Here is a 17,858-nt window from a genome sequence, read left to right as displayed (position 1 = left end):
ATAATAGAAATAAATAGTGATAATGATGACGATGCTGCTGCTGCTGAGAGGAACAGCTCCAATGGCTAGTTACAGTTGCAGCACTTTGGGCTCTCAGGTTCTTGCTGTATTTGCCCCGTTCCCCCCCCCCCCGTGTCGTTTTCCCATTAGCCAATAGCATTTGCTGCTTTTCAGAACCTGCTGTGTACAGCTGTCATCTCTGCGACCACTCTATACAGTCAGCGTTGGTCTCCTGATACGAATTTGGAAGGGGGCTTAACTCTCCCGGAGGCTCAGGGCAGGCCTGCTTGTCTGTCTGTCAGGCCTCCATGTAGACCTCAGGCCACGATGGTGTGGACACTGCCCTCTCCTGGCTGTGTACCGTCCAGTGCATCACAATACAGGTGAAACCAGATGGAAACGGACATGAAGGGAGAGCGAAGACCAAAGGGAGAGTTACCCAAAGGCAACCAAAGCCGAAGGAATCTACAGATTTGGTGGGGGAACAGGTAGGAAGCCCCAGATCAACCTTAACAGACCACAGAGCAGGAAGGAGGTTATGAGAAGACTACATATCAACAGCCCAGACAGTGTCTCATAAAGCCCAGGCTGGCCTTCAACTCATTACATAGCTGGAAATGACCTTGAACTTCTGACCTCCTCCGTCTTCTACCAGAGTGCTGGGATTGCCTGCCTGTTCCACCTCTTCCAGTTTTCTGAGGTGCTAGGAATCAAACTTTCTGCATGCTGAGCACGCGGACAACTGAGTCACGTCCACAGATGTTTAGCGCCACCTAGGGGCACACTTCTTCCTCCTGCCCTCTGTAGTTGCAAATCTGCCTAGTTGAGTCCTGTAGCTCTAACTGGGGTGATCTGACCTCCCCAGAGATGGGACAGGCAGGAGAGGCAGGTGGGGCCACAGAAAGTCCCACACACCCAATTCCAAATAGAGGATCTTCTCTTAACAGCTGCTGTATGACCTTTAGCAAATCTAAACGCCCTTTTTGAGACTCAGGTCCTCTATTTGTCCCAACTTTTAGCCTGTCCTCCATAGTCCTTTATAGCTGATTTCTGGTTACTCCCATTCATTGCTTGGCTAATACCCAGCCCCATGTCTCCCCCAGGGCTCCCCTCTGCCTGATGACTCTGAGAACTCCCAAGTGTTGTTAGCACTCCCAGACCACAAGGCATTATGCATGTTTAGGAAGGCAGTCCTTATTTACTGGGGCCTTAAGGACTAATGCGCAAAACAGACAAGACCGAATGATGACAAGAATTAAATTTAGAAAACACAGACACTAAGAAGCAGCACCGCTAAGCCCAGGCTGTGATAAAAAAAGAAAGAAAGAAAGAAAGAAAGAAAGAAAGAAAGAAAGGTAGCATATGGTGACTATCAGGGAGGGGCAGGACCACAGAGGATGCCATCGGAGTGTACACAAGGCAGAACACCTTTCACACTTACCTGAAGCTTCTCAATCAGAGGTGAGCTCTTCACCTTGATTTTAGGTGGGTGGCTGCTGCCGGATGGTGATTTCTACAGAGCAAATGGACCAAAACAACCAAGTTAGCAAAGGGAGGAGTGAGGGTGGGCTCTTAAACCATCACTGGTTTGGTGCCCACTTACCTCAGGTCAGGATGAGACAGGCTTCCTGTCTCCACCCCTACCCCCCCCCCCCCCATCTCACCACAAGCAAGACCACTTGAGTTTGAGCTGAGAAGTGAGGGCAGACATTGCTAGTACAGGAAGCCTCCCAGCCCAGGAAGAATGACTTCATTGTCACCAGGAGAAAAAAAATTGTATCTGTGGGGATCGAGGCCTCTACCTCATGGCCTTCTACAAGACAAGCCAACAATCGGAGGGAATCGTACAGACGAAAGGCAAAAATGGTCATTCGCTCTCTTGTCACAGACAAAACAACACATCTGGGAATGAAATTAGACCGAGGTGTTATCAAAAATCCCTCCTTTGGGCTGATATTTTGGAAGGGTCCACCAATGGCAATGGTTCATAGACTAGAACATCCCCAAACACTGAATAGTCACTTAGTTGAGCAGATACATGTGTTGAGCATCTGCCGATGCCACATGTGTGCTATTAGCTATGGGAAGACAGATGTGTATTAGCTACAGGAAGATACTCAGTGGCTGCTATCTACTACGCATGTTTTGTTAACTGCTTTTGTGATCAGTGCACAACGTGAATCATTCCTGATTGCAGATCACATATTTGTAAAAAGATTGGCTCCTTGTTTCATGCTAAATTCCCCTTACTATGTAAAAAAAAATGACAATCATATGATGATTGAAGAAATAGAAGATGTACCCAGGACTGAAGGGATTCCTCCAATAGTTTGGGACCAGTGAGTGTCACCTTCCCCCATCTCCAGATAAGACTGTACTGGAACTGAAGAAGAAAAACACTGCTGATCTCTGGGTGATATTCTGAGACATCTGATTATATTTTGGTTGTAGAAAAAAAGAGACTGACCCAACTGACTCCCCTGCCCTTTTCAAACACCAATGTCAAAGGAGAGCATGGGGCAGAGGGTGGGGCAGCTGATAGCTGCCTCCTTCTGACTCTGGCTTTGGTGGCCAGATGGGTGCCTGCCCTACCAACACATCGTGGCTGCAGCAAAGGATGCTGAGGACTCTGCTCCAAGCTCTAAGTTGTGTCTGCCTCAGTGATTCCACCATCAGACACATCCCTAGGGCAGTCTGTCATGGAGCTTTTTGTTTCTAGTGAGTGTCACGATTCTCCAGCCCCAGCTGGGACCCGGTTTGTTGTTTATGGGCTTCACAAGGGAATTTCATGTTTTGGAAGGTACAGTTTCATAAACTACAGCAAAAATCCTGTTACTAGAGCTCACTTTAGGTAATATTTATAAACTACCCCACCTACTTTTGAAGATGGAAATAAAACAAGCAGCACCTCTTCACTTCTGTGCTAGAGACCCAACAGACAGATGTGGAACCATGGGCCCCTTACTGATTTGACTATGAAGCCAAATGATTCCTGTACAACCGCTAATGCAGTTCACAGAATGGACAGCAGATGGCAGCCTTTAGTTCATAATGTAATCACCGACGGGGCTAAGACACTCCACGGAGATAAACCAGCTTGGCATTCATGCATTTTATGTATATGTGTATTGATATAACATTCCAATATGTTATATGTATAAAATATATTATGACATCTACAAATCGTGGACCTGATATTTTCAGATGGAGTGGTATTCAAGTCCTTCCAACACCCTGTCATCTGGTTCTCCCAGAAAAGGTACATACATACATACATACATACATACATACATACATACATACATACAGTCATTGATCCTGGGGGCAATGTTGTTTTCATGAACACACAACATCTTGCTCCAGAAGGGGTCCTCAGTGTAAAACCATCCTACCCCTGGTCGCTACTTGCCTGTAACTTCTGTGTTTCTTGCCCTATAGATGAAAACTCTACGTTTGCATTCTTATAAAGTCTTTGAAGCGAAGCCCTGTACTCTAATCACTATACACCTGACCCACTTCCTCCGTGCTTATTCCCATGAGTGAAGTTTTTCCATCCAGCTCCCGCACCCCCACCCCTCTCTGGTAATGTCTTTGTCCTCTGTTTACAAATAGGGAACTAGTGTGGGGCAATGAGTCCTCTCGAGGCTAGCCTAGGTTATCAGAGGACAGCCTCAGATGGCCACAGCCTCGGTCCACCATACCACAGCAGAGGTGCCAAGCTCAGCAGGGAGGAGATGCAAGGAGAAGTTGACCCTTTGTAAGGAGAAGTGTTGGTTTTGGGATTGTCTGGGAACTCCACAAAGCCATGGCATCATGGTGCCAGCGCTTGAGGAGACCCAACAAGGACAGAGTTTCTTAACCTCAGCTCTTGGGACTTTTCACCTCATAAGATCACCCTTGTTCAGTGGAGGGGGAATTATTCTCAGAGCAGGTGGACCCAGGACCCCGCCTCTATTTGACTGGGAGTAGCTATAAGTTCTCTGCCCTTTAAATTAAAAAAAAAATTTTTTTTTGATCGATCGATTGGTTGGTTTTTCCTGACAGGGTTTCTCTTTGTAACAGCCCTGACTGTCCTGGACTTGCTTTGTAGACCAGGCTGGCCTCAAACTCGCAGAGAATCTGCCTGCCTCTGCCTCCCGAGTGCTGGGATTAAAGTCATGTGTCATCACACTTGGTTAAATTTTATTTTGAACTAAAAAAAAATGTTTATGTGTATGGGAGATCTGCCTGCATGTCTTTCTGTGCACTATGAGCATGCCTGGTGCCCATAATGGCCAAAGGAGGACATCCAATTCCCTGGAACTGAGTTAAAGGTACCTGTGAACCACCATATGGGTGCTGGGAATCAAACTCAGGGACTTTGGGACAGCAGCCAGTGCTCTTAACCACTGCTTGCTACCTTCTAATTTTATCTATCTATCTATCTATCTATCTATCTATCTATCTATCTAGTGTGTGTTGCACATGTGACACAGCATTTATAGAGGTCAGAGGTCAACTTGTGAGCATCATTTCTCTCCTTTTATCACATGGTTGCTAAGGACCAAATTAGGGTCACCCGGCTGGGTGGCAAGGAAGTGCCTTTTCCTGCTGAGCCATCTTGCTGGCCTGAGTCCTCTGCTTTTTGAGGCACTTCTGCTTGTGAGCTTTGGCTTGACAAAAAGGCTTGAAAACCATTCATCTGTGTCAGCTGCTTCACTTTGTAGGGGACAAAAATGTAGGTCTGCCTAGGTTCACAGGGGTATTTGGTGCCTTTTATCAGGATGCTGCTCCCCAGAAAAAAAGGGGAGAAAAAAAAAGAGGGAGCCGAGGTAGAAATTGGGAACTGAGAAGTTTGGCTTGCTTGCTCTATTTTGGGCTTGGCCTCCCAGGCCTCAAGACAATGTACAAATTGGGTTCTGGCAAGACCCTGACTGTGGCCACAGTGAAGGTTCATAGGCCGCTGGGTTGGGACCTGAAGCAGCCACTCTAACAGCTACAATTAGATAAGCCAGGCTGGGCAAGGGTGCAGGCCGGGACTCTATTACTGGCTATGATCTATGACACTAGAGCCTTCATTATGTTGGCAGCACTGGCTATTTATATCCAAGGGCCAGGAGGCCTCCTGTGTGCTCTGGTTTTCTTCCAGTGGTCCGGAACAAAGGCCAGCCTTTTCAAGGATACGGAGAGGCCGTGAACTTTTCTAGCATTATGGTTCTGTCTCTGACGGCATAGCTTGTCTTTCCAGACACCCTTGCACACTTCTTCTACCACCATCTCCCTTAGACCCAGGGATCGAAACATTCAGACAAGGCTTCCCTGGCCTTGATTGATCCATAAGGAGGCTTAGTATAAGAGACTGGGTTGGGGGTGGGGGTGGGGGTGGGGGAGGGGAAAGCTAGGCTCCACAGGAGAGAACCCAGGAAGCATTGAGAGAGTTATTACCAGAAGTGAAGAGGCCCTTGTGCAAACGTCAAGGTCTAAAAGTGTGATGTTTGAAGCTCTTCCTGAAAGGAGGATGAAAACCCACGGCCAGCAGCTCTGCACCCAGGGGTGGCACTTACCTCCTCACCATTCTGGCCCAGCTCTACCTTGGGGGGGAACAGGGGGAGGGAGCAGGGCGGTTTCCTTCTTGTTGGTTTACTGGCTGGTGTCTAGAGGGAGAGTGACAGACGACACAGAGAGAAAAAGAGAGGCAGAAGAAGAGAGAGGATCAGAAAACGGTGGTGTTAAGGATGGTTAGGGACGGGCTGGAGGAGAAAAGAATGGTGACATGGTGACGGGACTGCCTTCCTGCTGTACGAATTACAGTGTTGCGCATCACTAACTAGTCTCTCTCTCCTCCCCCTATCTGTTCAGCAATAATGCCTCTAGTACTTGAGCTCCCCCCCCCCCCCCGGGTCTGAGCCAGCCTCTCAAGATATTTTGTCTTTTTGGCCACTGGACAGAACCAGACGCTTAGATCAATGCCACGTCCTTCGTCCTTTCGAGCATTCCTCTCTAGATATCACAGATCGATTTTATTTTTAGTTGAGAAAACAAGAGTGCAAAATCATGTGCCTGAAAGAACAAGAGGGCCAAGCTGTCGTGGGGTCCATGGGGCCGTGGCAGACCCCTTCCACTTCAGGAGCCCTCCCTTCCTCTTACTTTTGTTGTTGCTGTTTGCCGGAGGGGCTCCTGTAGCCTGGGCCTACGCCTTGAAGTCCTTCATGTCACTGAGGAGAACTTGAATTCCTTTGTTGTTGTTTTGTTTTGTTTTGTTTTGGGACAGGGTTTCTCTGAGTAGTCCTGGCTATCCTGGAACTTACTCTGTAGATCAAGTTAGCCTTGAACTCAGAGATCCACCTGACTCAGCCTCCTGGGAATGTGCTGGGATTAAAGCTGTGCCCAAAACACCTGGCTAACCTTGAACTCTTGGCCCTCCTTCCTTTAACACTCAAGTGCCAAGATCATAGTCATGCACCGCCATGCCTGCTACCCTCAGCTCACTCTAATGGAAGCCGCACACTACATGGCTGAGACAATCTAGTCCAACTGTTCAAAGGCATAACACTTCTTCTTCCCCCCCCCCCCCAAGCATTTTCTTTTTCAGCAGGATTCTTCTAGAATCTCCTGGTCCCCAGTCCCCTTTCTTCTACATTCCTGGGGTGTGTGTGTGTGTGTGTGTGTGTGTGTGTGTGTGTGTGTGTGTGTTTTAATGTGCTTCCTTCTAAATTCTCAGTTCCAGATCTAATGTGGTCCACATCTAGATTAGAAGCACGAGCTAGGTGTGGGGACTTCTTTATTCTCTGAACCAATCCAGGCCGGGCAAAGGGGTACACCACCCTACTGGGGTATGGGGAAGCTCAAAATGAAAGGAGCCCACACTCTGCCTGGCTCTCATCACTTGCTGCTGCAGGGGGAGCCTCACTGTAGTGGGAAGAATTCTGCCCAAACTCAGGCTGGTGGTGGCACATTCCTCGCATTCAAGAGACCCTCTCTGGCTTCTCTTCCTAATTTGGTAATTGCCAAGGCTCCTTCTGCCCTTTTTTTCCCTCAGGGCCTGACAGGCTTCCCCTTCCTCCATTCCCCTCCTGAAGAGGTTGCACTGAGCCTCCAGACTCACCTCCTTGGCTACAGCTGCTTGCTCCCGGAACCGTCCTGCCAGCTGGGCCACTGAAGGCTGCGCTGAGCTATCCACATTGGAGTTGGTCTCTGTGGCTCTTTCCTGGCAAACAAAGAGATGTGGGCGGCAATCAGCAAGTGGGCACTCCACTTTTCAAAGGGTCACCCGGGTTGCCATGAAAGGCACCTGTTTTGTGGTCCCATTTTGAATTCTGTGACAAGAGATTTTGAACAGAATTTTGCAACTGGCTCCCATATTCTAGATTAAAAACTAAACTACAGTTATGACAGACACACCCACAGACTCTTCAGTCACCCTCAGGTAGTGAGCAGGTGCAATGTACTGGGGTTCCTTCTGGGTGTGCCCCTGGGGACAAATAAGATAACACCCTATCCCAGACAGGAGCAGAGGGATTGGGCACAATCCACCAGGGCAAGGCGTCTCACTCTATGAACCACCCCCCCCGCCCCCACCCCCCGCCAGGCATGGGAAGTATCAACAATAGCTTGCTTCCTCTGCTTAATGACTCTGGAAAATGGGGGTACATGTAGATGCAAAATGCCTCTGGAGCCAGGGTCTTTGTAGGAAATGGAGACAGCATTTGTCCTTTCTAGAATTTTCCCATCCAAAATATATGTGATTTTGTTTTTCCTACTTAACTAAATGCCTTGGGCAATAGTGACCATTGATTAAATTAATGAATGACGTGAGAGGCTGTAGCAGGCGGGGTAAGGAAGCGCCCGGTCCACCTCTCTCATTGCTTCAGTGGCCTGAGCCTTGGCAGGGCAGTGCGGATGCCTCTCTTTAGGGCGACCTGAGTGTGGTGACTGACCGTATAGTGGCAGGGCAGAGACAGGGAGCAGGCTGTTGTTCTTATGACTGGCTGTGGGTCCAGCCTCCAGTTCTGGCCATTATTTTATTAATGCTTAGGGCCAAGATGCCTGAAGGGCATCATCCATCCCATGTGCCACTTGTCACCATGACACAGAGGGTGAATTACTGACCCTGGAAATGGCATCTACATAATAGCTTGGTTTTGAATCTTCTCTCCTTCTCCCTCCCTCTCTCTGTCTCTCTGTCTCTCTGTCTCTCTCTCTCTCTCTCTCTCTCTCTCTCTCTCTGATACAGAATGACCTTGAACTTAGAACTGTCCTAACTTTTCCTCTTTGAGTGTTGGGTTTATAGGTGTGTTCCACCATACCCAGTTCCTTCTGTTCTTTCTTTCTTTCTTTCTTTCTTTCTTTCTTTCTTTCTTTCTTTCTTTCTTTCTTTTTTGAGAAAGGGTTTCTCTGTATAGCCTTGCCTGTCCTGGACTCACTTTGTAGACCAGGCTGGTCTCGAGCTCACAGCGATCCGCCTGCCTCTGCCCTCTGCCTTCCGAGTACTGGGATTCTGTTTTTTCTTTTGCAATTGAAAACGTGTGTGTGTGTGTGTGTGTGTGTGTGTGTGCGCGCGCGCCAGAAAACAACAACTTGCGGAACTGCAGGCTGGGTGAAGCCATAGCCAGTCATAACAACAACTGTGCTCCCTGTCCCTGACCACCACCCCAATTTGGTCTGAGTTTGGTCAGTCAACAAACTCAGAGTGGCCTAACCTAACGAGAGGCACACTAAAACCGCCCCTGCCAAAGCTCACACAGCTGAAGCAGCAAGCGAGATGGAGTGAGTCTCTGGGTGAGTCTCATGGCTCCCTTCTCATCCTGCTTGCTACTTGCAGGAGCCTGTTCCTTTCTTCCACCAGTGGGACCCAGGAATTGAACTCTGATTGTCAGGCTTGGTGGCAAGCACTGTTTCCTGCTGAGCCATCTTGCTGGCCCCTCCTCTTGGTCTTATGTGTTCAATCCTAGAGCTCTTAGGCTTTTGCTTTTTTGTTACCATGGCAGTGACTTTTTTTTTTTTTAAAGACATAGGCAGAGAACTTTATCACTCTCCCTCTGTCCTGGGAGGGCTTGGGCAGCAGTTTGAGGAAGTCCGTCTCTGCCTCTCCATGGGTGTCACAGCCTCTGAGACGGTTCATGGCCGGCTCCAGCAGTAAGCATGCATCTCTGGGCCACAGATAGCCCTGTTCACAGACACTCCAATGACCCTCCTTTTGGTACTAAAAGTATCTCCAAGTTTTTTTTGATTTGGCCCCTGTCACTTCCTGGCAATCAAGCGGAGTAAACATAGCTGGATAAAAAGGAGACTTCTGCAGAGGTAGGAAAGAATGGAACCTCAGGCCTCCTGATGTGAGTGGTTTTTCTGAAGCCAAAGTCAGGCACTTCATTCCTGCCGCCTGTGTCACTCAAGCTCACCCCCACTCCAGTCGTTAAACACCAAGGTCAGTATCAAGGAAGATTTCAAATGACTAGCCTCTATTCAAGATGCCAGATTCTTTTTCCAAGTTGCTGGGAAATCCCTGGAGCCTGACCCGCCATCCCAAGAGGCTGCTGGATGGACTCAGGACTGGCCCCTGCCTCATGGTCCCACAGGTCACATGACTAGTGGTCAAAGACCCCATGTCTCGCTTTCCTGGAGCATCAGAAAGGCTTTGGGGACAGAGTGAGGTGAGTCAAGCTACCCTTGGCAAAGGTTTGTCCAGCTGACTAGCTTCCTGATGCACACCAGCATGGCCTCTGTCCACCGCTATTTATTGCTCTGGCTCTGCTGACTGTGCACTCTACCCCGGCTTCCCAGGCGCCGATGGCTGCTGGTGCAGGGAGAGACATTCCAGTTAAAAATAGAGCTATAGAGGGATCAAAAACACCGGAACTTCCCTGTCTCAAGACTGTGCTTAGCAAGGGGCACAGGCAGCAGGGGAACGTAAAGCTTCTGGAAGCACTTAGGGCTGACAAGTTGGGTGAAAGGAAAGATTCTAATACAGAGTTTGTTTTCTTAAGGCCCCTAAGTAATGAGTTTTCTTTAGCTGGCAAAGTTTCTCACCCCCGCCTATCTCCAGAACACCTTCTCTCCTAAAGTTAAGAATACTGAAAGACAATTGCTCGCTGTTCAGCCGGCACACTGAAGCCCAGAGACACACATCATCTAGCCAAAGACACACAGGAGAAACAAAATGCCATTAACTATGGAATATTTGACCCTGCCATCCAGCAATAGCTTCTGAAGGTGTTATAAGAGCCATAAAGGGCTATTATGTAAGTATCAAAATTATTATTCGCCATTGAGTTGCAGGGACAATGGCAGAAGCGTAATCCTCGGGCTGGTGCCTCAGCCCGTGTGAGGCTTTCCATCTACGTCTGCATTGCTGTTCTAGTCACAAACTCCTTCTGTGGGTGCAACAATAGCTTGCAAGGGCCGTCCCAGGCCCCAGCTCGCAGTGGGCCTTGAGGTGACTGGTTAGGTCACACTGCCATTGTGTCCTGCCCTGCACCTTCAGGCCTTATGCAAACCAAGCTCCTGTCAAATACACTGGGTGGCTGAAGATGATCTTGAGCTTCTTGCTTCCTCTCCCCAAGGGCTGAGGTTACAAGCATCCACCACAGGTGCCCAGTTTTACTCAGCACTGGGGACTGAACCCAGGGCTTTGTGCATGCCAGGCGAGCACTCTACCAACGGAGCAACGCTTGCAGCCTATGTGTTCTTGGTTCGAAGAAAGACTTCAGTGTGCCTGCCTCCCCCTAGGTGTTTCCAAGACCCTCAGTCTCCCTGAATAAGTTATGGTTTTTTGTTTTGTTTTGCTTTTCTGGTTTATAAAGTACTTAGTACAGGGCCTGAAATGTGGAGTGTACTCATTGGAGCTTGGTTTCTTTGTCCCCATTTCACCCAGCCCTATCTGTCAGCGCAGGACAGGAGCACCTGCTCCTACAGTGACTGACACCCTGAATTCACCCTGTGGATTATACCCCGTTGTGGCCCCAGCCTCCATGACATCCTTCTGGGACTGAGTTGCTCTTGCTATAACCTTCCTGCCACCATGTAAATCGGACCCTGCTAGCTATCTGTGTGACCACACTTGCGAGAAAGTCTGACTCACCGAGCAACGGTAGTGCACAGCTTTAATCCCAGCGCTCAGTAGGCAGAGACAGGCGGATCTCTGAGTTCGAGGCCAGACTGGTCTACAGAGTGAGTTCCAGGACAGCCAGGGCTACACAGGGAAACCTTGTCTTGGAAAAAAAAAAAAAAAAAGTCTGGCTTTGCCGAGGCCAGAAGAAAATCACCTGTGGTGTTTTCTTTCCATGTCTGTGGGGTTTTCTGAACACTGAGGAGCCTATGTCTAGACTGTGTGGAACTTCCTGGACACTGTTGCCATGCTGAGTAAATAAATTTGGAGGCTGCTGACCCTCCACATAGTAGAGCCTTTGTGTACGGGCCAGAGGAAGGCCCTGCCACCTCCCTGGCTCTGCCTTGCTTCTCCACCTTCCTCATTGCTCCAAACTCAAAGTGCCTCACAGTCTCCGGGCCACAGTTCAAGGCCCAGATGGAAGCCTGATAGTGTAACAGCAGTGAGAGAGCTGTGGCTGAGGGGGGAGGAACTTCGGCTTTCAGCCAATAAGAAGGCTCCTTACTTATTAGGACAGTGAACCCAGAGCCTCAAAGGCATAAAAGAGGCTTCTCCAGTCCCCGAGGAAGGAAAAGGATTTTCAGGTACTGCTGTCTTCCGGGAAGACCCTTACAAAGCAGCTTCATCATCGAGTATGGTCTTGGGGTGTCCTCTCTGTTCCTAACACTACAGTTTATCCCAGAGTGTCCCTCATCCTAGGATAATTGGGAGGCCACCGGACCAGACTAGGCAGGTCCCTCTATCCTACCTGCCTCTGTGAGAAATGCTGTCCTCAGGGCAATGACACACTGTGCCATTCTTATCTCTTCTACAGGAGAAACTAGAACCAAGCTGGAGAGTAACTTTCTGTTAAGCAAGTGAATACCGCTGTGGGAACCACCTGGGTTCTGGAGTGCCAGCTTTCCCCACACCCCAGGTCCCACTAACCCTACCCCTTCACTGGAAGGTGCGTCTCGGGCTCCTCTCATCAACAGACACTGTTCTAGGCTCTGAGTGTAACCGTGAATAAGGCAGAATGGCTGTCCTTCCAGAACTGTCTCTACTGTGAGAGAAAGCAGCAACGAAGATGCACATAGATCAACAACAAGGTGATGTGTTAAGAGGTACAACAGAGGCAAAGCGGGTCGCCCTTTCTATGAGGGTGTGGAAAGTAGGGAGGGGAGGCGCTCTGAACAGAAGCACAAACAGGGTCAGGGTGAAAGACAGCAGAGGTGAGTGAGGCAGGGACGATCTGGGTACCAGAGTGGAGTAAGGAAGGTAAGGCATAGGTCCAGCCCCACATGGATACAGTCTAACAAGCTGTTTGCCTTTCACTCTGAGTGGGTGAGTGGCGACACATACAGAGGCTACACATGGAAGATGGATGAGAACAGGAATGAGACGGAAGGCAGGTGCCTGCAGGGCATGATCTAGCCAGGAGGTGACCGTGGAGTGGACCAGGAGATGGGGAGAAAAGAGAATTTGGAGGTAAAACATCTGGAATTAACGGAGATGTGAGAGACACAGTGGAATAAGAAAAAAAAAAAAGGATGCCTGGACTTTTGTGATGGACAATGAGACACATGATGTGTTTTCTTCTGGGTTGGGGAAGGCTGATGTGGAAGGAGAAGTGGGGGAGGTAAGTGGGGGAGGGGATAGTGCTTTCTTGGTCATGAAAGTTTGGAATGACTCATAGACACCCTAGCTGAGGTGCAGTAGAGCAAGTCGAATATACACCCGATAGAGATCGAAGCAGGAAACAAAGGCAAGTGTGCCCAGGTAGAGATGGCAGTTGAGGTCACAAGGCCGGATCAAATCAGAGGAAACAAAGAACAGGGAAGGACAGAGATCAAAGGATGAACACTGTGCTGTCCCCTCTGCTATGAGACCCCTTCCCCACACTGTTACTCCAGGCGAGGGGGGGGGGGACACTGGGTATGGATTGAAGGTGGACTAGGACAATGCCAGAAGGTTCCCTGACTAAAGAGAATGGGGGGGGGGGCAAGAACCTCCAAATGTTCCATATAAACTGTGTGGTGTTCCTTATCTCTGCTGGTAGATAATTCATCCATTCTCTCTTGAGCATCACCAGATACTATCAAATGCATTGTGGGAACAAGTGATGCCCTCAAGCTATAAACAGCCTGCTCTAGGGGAACATAGTAAGTGAAGGTGAACAACAAATACTTGAGGTAGAGGAATAGAAACAGGCACATGGGAGCACATATTTATTTAACATAAAATCAGAAAAGCCCCAAATATCTCCAACCTACCCTCTTGTAAGATTTGAAGACCTGAAAATGGAATTTCCTTGGCCTCTGCAACTCCCTCGAAGGGAAAACCCACCCACCAAAGGAGCCACAGGCCCTGGTGAGGGGTGGGTCCCTCTTTGGGTCTCTCTGGGGCTTTCCATTTCATCTGGGACTTGCAGCCTAATAATTCCAGTGGGGTGAGTATGGGACAGTCCTGGGTGCCTAAGGGCAGGAGCCCTGGGGAGTCCTCCGGGTGGGGGCCAGCAGGCATAAAAGCAGGAACGAATGCAGAGTTAAGAGTTTAGGTGAATGCCCAAGTAACAGTGGCGAGGAACAGAGGAAACAGGGTGCCCATGACAGAGTTTGCAGTTCAGCAGTGAAATCTGGGAGGCACATTTTTCTGAAAACAAAAACAAAAAAACAACCAGCAACAACAACAGCCCAAAACCCTGCAGGCTGTAGCACGAGCATAAGGAAAGAAGTTATTTAGGCTTAGAAAGGCACAGGGACAACAGATGAGAGCAGAGCAATACACTCAGAATCAGATGTTGGCTTCTGGATACTTCTGATATGTGGGGCTTCTGCTACCTCTTGAATGTCTGCAAGGCCCATGTGCTCAAGGTTTGGTTTCCGGCCTGCTATCGAGAGGGTGTGAAACCTTTGGGAAGTTGGACCTAGCGTTAGGGCATTAGGTCACTGGGGACATGCCCTAGCAGAGGAATTTTACCACACTGACATCTCGCCTCTCTGCACCCTCGATGCCATGAGAAGACCAATTCAGCCCTCTTATTTCTACCACAGGCCCAAAGCAGCAAGGCCAATTGGCCATGGAGACCTTAGAAATCGCACACCTAGACAAACCTTTCCTACTTTAAAGGTGATTTAGCCTGGGTATTTGTTAATATAGCAATGGGAAGTGGCCCAACAGTACCTTTCTGAGCCTCCGTTTCCTGTTTTGTAGGCAAGACCAGCCTTTGCTTCAACACAGTACGCAACCTGTGTGTTGGGTTTTTTGCTGGCCTTACCTCTCTTCCCTCATGGATAGCAAGAAGCATGCTGACACCCACACAATCCCCATGCGATTAGGAATGAGCCCTGTGTTCCAGGCTGGGCGCATTGACTCTGTGTGGGGCGGGGCCAGGCTTCAAATACTGGCCCTGCATTTGCCATTCTGCGGCCCTACATGTTAACTGTAGGGAACTCCAGTGACGTCCTGAGCCACTGGAGTCCTGAGTGAATGAGCCGGCCATGTGATGGCCTCTGATTCATAGGGAATTGGAAGAGCCTTTTGCATTTGGGTCAGGCCTGGACTGGGCAGGGCTTTCTTCTGGCCCAAGATGAGTGTTTATGAAAGTGATCCATGTGTACAAAAACGACAACTGCATCTTCCTCATCCTGGAAGTTTACAGCCGGACACTGGTCTCCTACAAATACATCCTACTGAGACTATCTAGCCCCCACCCCTGTGCTGTACATAATACACATCCTGGGCTCTGGGCTCTGGGCTACACTGGTACTTGGTTCCATTCCATTAGAGTCTGCAGAGTCCATCTGTCCCCAGCTTTTCTGCGTATGTGTCTATTTGTCCTTTCTTCACTCTCTCCATGTTCCTGTCAGGTCAAGTTCCAGCCACAATGAATACAGAGGCTAATAAACTTCGTGTCTCAGATTCCCATGTAATATGAGAAAGACTATGGTACATATGTACTATGTTACAGAGCCACCGACAAGACTTAATGAGTTATGCATGTAAAATGCTCAGAATAGGACTTGACATGTAGTAAGAGCTCAACAATTGCTCCTTAGTGCTGAATGTTGGCTATGTGGCTAGCGGCTTGCCTGCATGCCTTGATGGATGTTAACAGCTACACCTAATCTTTGATTTTTTTTTTCAAGACAATGTTTCTCTGTACAACAAACAGCTCTGGCTGTCCTGGACTTGCTCTGTAGACCAGGCTGGCCTCGAACTCACAGAGATCTGCCCACCTCTGCCTCACAAGTGCTGGGATTAAAGGCGTATGCTACTACTGCCTGATGCTATGCCTACTCTTCTCTTACCCCTCTACTCCCTCTGGGGGTACAGAAGGCCCCCTAAGAGTGGGATATCCTGCACGAACCATTCTGAGGGGCTGCTTTATCACCGACATGGGTGCACCGCAGGTACTTCATCCCTGTGGTCATTTAGCATCCCCAGGAAAATCCCACGGGGCGCATAAACACATCCCACCTATGTGTGAATCTCTAAGTCAAATCAAAGCACAAAGCATGTCCAGTAGCCAATGAATGGAGAAGTAGAACACAACAGAGCCCCCAGTGGAATAATACTCGCCTATAAAGGGAATACAACTTAGGGGCTTGTGAGAGGGCTCAGCAGGTAAAATGCTTATGCAGCAAGCCTGGCGACCTTAGGGAGGTCAACCCCTAAGATCTACTAAGAGGTGGAAGGAAAACACTGATCCTACGTGGTTGTCTGCTGACCTTCACACGTGTGCCACGGTATGCGCATGGCCCCTTCTAGCCATACGATAATTTTTTAAAGAATGAAATATTGATAGTGTCGAACATAGGCAATCACACCAAATGTTACACTAAACAGGAGGCAGCCCTAACTATCACTTATCATTTGATTCGATGATTTATATGATTCTAGAGCAGGTGAGTCTATAAAGACAGAAGGCAGATTAACAGTTGTCTGGAAAGGATGGGAGGACAGAAGTGGGGTGGTGGCTGTAAATGAGGGGTTCATCTTCTGGAGATGACAAAGAAAAATGCTCTAAAGTTGATTTCCATGATGGCTGAACACATCTGCAGATATAATACAAGTTGTTACATTGCCCGCCCCTACTTTGAGACAGGGTGTCTCTCTGTAGCACAGGCTGGCATCAAACACACAGGTGCTGGCATTATAGGCATGAGCCAACATGCCAGTTCTAATTGCTTATTACTTTTAAATTTTTGTTTATTTACTCTGTGTGTGTGTGTCTGTGCACTCACACATGGATGCCACAGTGTACATGCTAGAGATCAGGGTCATTTCTTCCCTCCCATTAAGTGAGTCCTAGGGACTGAACTCAAGTTATCTGGCTTGGAGGCCTTTGCCCACTGAGCCGTCTTGCCAGCACTAACTCTCCACTTTAAATAGGTGAGTTGTATAGTGTGTCGACTATGTCTCAAATTATTACTTTAAAAAAATGGCAAATCCTGCCTGGCCATGGTGATGCACACCTTTAATCCCAGCCCTTGGGAGGCAGAGGCAGGCAGATCTCTGTGAGTTTGAGGCCAGCCTGGTCTACAAAGTGAGTCCAGGACAGCCAGGACTACAAGAGAAACCCTGTCTTTGAAAACCAACCAACCAACCAAAGGCAAATCCTTAACACTCAGCCTAAAGGGACTGTTGATTTGAGATAGATGAGCTAATGGAGAGAAAACCAACTTTGTTTCCACTGTCCCAATTCTTTCCCATGTGTTCTGCATTCTCCATTTACAGGCTCTTCCTGTTCCCAGCATGCCTTGTAGCTGCAGACACAGCTGAGGAGTATCAGCTGCTGAGGGAAGGAGCTAGTGAGGTAATTATAAAATAGGCCGGAAACCCCTAGGGGTCTTCAAGGACAGAATGAAGTTGCTGCAAGTGCGAGCAGAAGGTTTTGTACTGTCACGTAGACGCTAAAGAGTGGGGTGTGCGCCTAACAGTGGTGAGGTGTCTGTGGGTTAAGATAAATACAGAGAAGTTAAACAACACCTTAAGGAGGAAAATTCGTGGTGCTGGAGCTCAAAGGCCTTCTGATCTACCTGAAGGCCCGGCTGGCGATAAAATCTATCACTGATGAGAAGGGCTGGCTGCTCTGCTCTGGATGCACTCATCACCTTACACCAGAAGCTTGGAGGAAGAGGCACGGGGGACAACCTCACAGAGGAGGCGATGAGCGTGTCACAGGCTGTCACGGTGAGTTTCCTGGGTGACAGCCTCATTCCTCTAGTGGCCACTCAGCATGTGCAAAGTGCTAACTGAAGTCATGCTAAAGCAGGTCCTTTAACATTTCGGGCCATGTCAGCCTCCGGAATGAACTGTGTCCTGGAGCCATGTTCCATATGACTGTCAAGTAAACTGGCGGAGACTGGGGGAGGGTAGCCTTCGGCTTCCTCTTCCTAGGTAACTCCAACCAAGTCACATGAGCTCCTGGAGCCTGGGTCTCTGCATCTGTGACATCAGAATCACCCCTGCCTTGCCTTGTGCACTAAATAGCCACGATGCTTCATGGACACAGAGAACAGGCGGGCACGCTGGGTGAGAAGTGCACAGCTGGGCAGGATGAACACAGCCTGCGCCTCTGGAAGCAAGTGTTGAAGTATAACAAATAGGCCAGTCATCATGAAAGGCAGAATAATGCTCCCCAGCCCCACCAAATATATCCACATCACAGTCCCTGGAACCTGGCACTGCGTTAGGTCATGTGGCAAACAGCAGATGAGGCAGCTGGTGGAAATAGTGCTGCCTATCAAATGATCTTAAAGTAGGGTGCATGTTCTGTATGGTCTGGGTAGGC

The 17,858-nt window shown here is 48.9% G+C and overlaps 1 protein-coding gene across 2 annotated transcripts in view; it reads right to left on the bottom strand.

Annotated features, from left to right (window-relative positions):
- Positions 1-17,858, bottom strand: part of RCSD1 (RCSD domain containing 1) — a 65,487-nt gene that overhangs the window by 9,893 nt on the left and 37,736 nt on the right. The window contains exons 3-5 of one of the 2 annotated variants that reach the window (XM_084790249.1): positions 7,085-7,186; positions 5,544-5,633; positions 1,442-1,513 (exon numbers count right to left, since the gene is read on the bottom strand). In XM_084790249.1, coding sequence (XP_084646375.1) covers positions 1,442-1,513; positions 5,544-5,633; positions 7,085-7,186 — 264 coding nt within the window. The remainder of the gene's footprint in view (positions 1-1,441; positions 1,514-5,543; positions 5,634-7,084; positions 7,187-17,858) is intronic. The other variant, XM_084790250.1, reaches the window with a different exon arrangement.

This window comes from Acomys minous (genome assembly GCF_964271855.1).
Source record: "Acomys minous genome assembly, chromosome: 1".
In the NCBI taxonomy this organism is placed as follows: domain Eukaryota; kingdom Metazoa; phylum Chordata; class Mammalia; order Rodentia; family Muridae; genus Acomys; species Acomys minous.
Note: the sequence above shows the minus strand (reverse complement) of the source record. Positions and strands in the feature narration are given on the sequence as shown.